Source organism: Micropterus dolomieu, linkage group LG19 (assembly GCF_021292245.1).
Source record: "Micropterus dolomieu isolate WLL.071019.BEF.003 ecotype Adirondacks linkage group LG19, ASM2129224v1, whole genome shotgun sequence".
NCBI lineage: Eukaryota > Metazoa > Chordata > Actinopteri > Centrarchiformes > Centrarchidae > Micropterus > Micropterus dolomieu.
This window is the reverse complement of record NC_060168.1, coordinates 33,498,185-33,499,492: the sequence shown is the minus strand read 5'-3', so window position 1 is coordinate 33,499,492 and position 1,308 is coordinate 33,498,185. Positions and strand designations below refer to the sequence as shown.

General features: G+C 55.4%; 1 protein-coding gene across 3 annotated transcripts in view; it reads left to right on the top strand.

Annotated features, from left to right (window-relative positions):
* LOC123957750 (polyadenylate-binding protein-interacting protein 2-like) overlaps positions 1-1,308 on the top strand; it is a 4,369-nt gene that overhangs the window by 2,331 nt on the left and 730 nt on the right. Inside the window, exons 4-5 of one of the 3 annotated variants that reach the window (XM_046030790.1) lie at positions 38-125; positions 1,057-1,302. In XM_046030790.1, the coding sequence (XP_045886746.1) occupies positions 38-125; positions 1,057-1,122 (154 nt within the window). In that variant the 3' untranslated portion in view covers positions 1,123-1,302. Of the gene's footprint in view, positions 1-37; positions 126-1,056; positions 1,303-1,308 lie in introns of those variants that run through there. The other 2 variants (XM_046030789.1, XM_046030791.1) reach the window with 2 other exon arrangements.

Below are 1,308 nucleotides of genomic sequence, written 5' to 3'. Positions count from 1 at the left end.
TCCAGGAGCTGCTGGAGGAGGAGGAGCAGTGGGAGTGGTTCATCCCGTCCAGAGACCTCCCCCCTCAGACGGTGGCTCAGCTGCAGGATCAGATCAGCCTGCTGGTTCTGGACGCAGACGTCGTGGTGAGTTCACCTTCTGCTTCAGCCAATCAGGCGCCACCTCAGACAGCCATCAACTGAAACTGTTTTAATGTTGCATGAATCATTTATGTCTTTATTTTGGAAACTAATGGAGCTGGGGGCCCCGTGGGTGTTGGGGGGGCCCCGTGTGTTAAGGTCCTCTTTCACGCCTCTTCAATAAAAAACACTGGAGTCAGACAGAGTTCCCGATTTATACTTGTGTGCTGAAAGCACGCCGCAGCCGGGCGCGGCGTGTAACGGCAGACACCAACACAGACGTGTCGGTGCGAGGGTTCGTGCGCAGCTCACGGCGTAGACTCGACGCAGAAGTATAAATCAGACCTGAGACGACGGCTGTTTGCTCTTCTGGGAAGGAGAAACAACTCGCTCATGGGAAAGGCGTCTTCTGACGTCAAGGGGAACCACAGCGTTTTTAAACCTGCTCCCTGTTTCCACGTGTCGGTCGTAGGTACAGAAAGGTTTGACTCTGCAGCAGAAGCTTCAGCTGAACCGGCTGCAGCGTTTTCCTTCCTGTCAAAATGGCGTCCACAGAAAGAGCTTCTCGTTGCCCCCGACAGGCTCAGACTGTCACATTCACCGAGATCACCTGGACATCTGAGGGAGATTTCGTTGCGAGGCTGATTTTTCCTGAAGTCAGCGACAATCTCTTTTGTTCTGTTGACATTCAGGATTAGATGGTTGGCGTCACCCCCCTCGCCAGATTTCAGAGCGAGAACTGCTCTTTTTGTGGACGCCATTTTGCCCAAGGAATACGCTGCAGCGTGAACTCAGGGCCCAGGTTTAAAAATGCTGAAACTACACAGAGCGGAGACGTGATTCTGACCTTTGGTAAAACAGCAGGTTTTCTGACGGCTTTCAGCTGAAAGACGATCACACGCCCGCTGATGTCGTCATCTCTTCTTCTGTCCTCCAGGTGAACAGCAGTCTGAACCCCAACGCCAAGGAGTTCATCCCGGGGATCCAGAAACACGCCATGTGACCCCGCCCCGGCCCCGCCCCCTCCCCCCAGTCCGCACTGTGACGTCATCAAGATGTCTGCCGTATTTTCCTGTTGCCACTCGACCTTCAGACTGACGTGTTGCCAAAGTTCTGCGTCGCCTCGCATGTGTTCAGAGTCCTGTTACTGCAGCCCCCCCCCCCCCCCCCCCCCCCCCCCCCCCCCCCC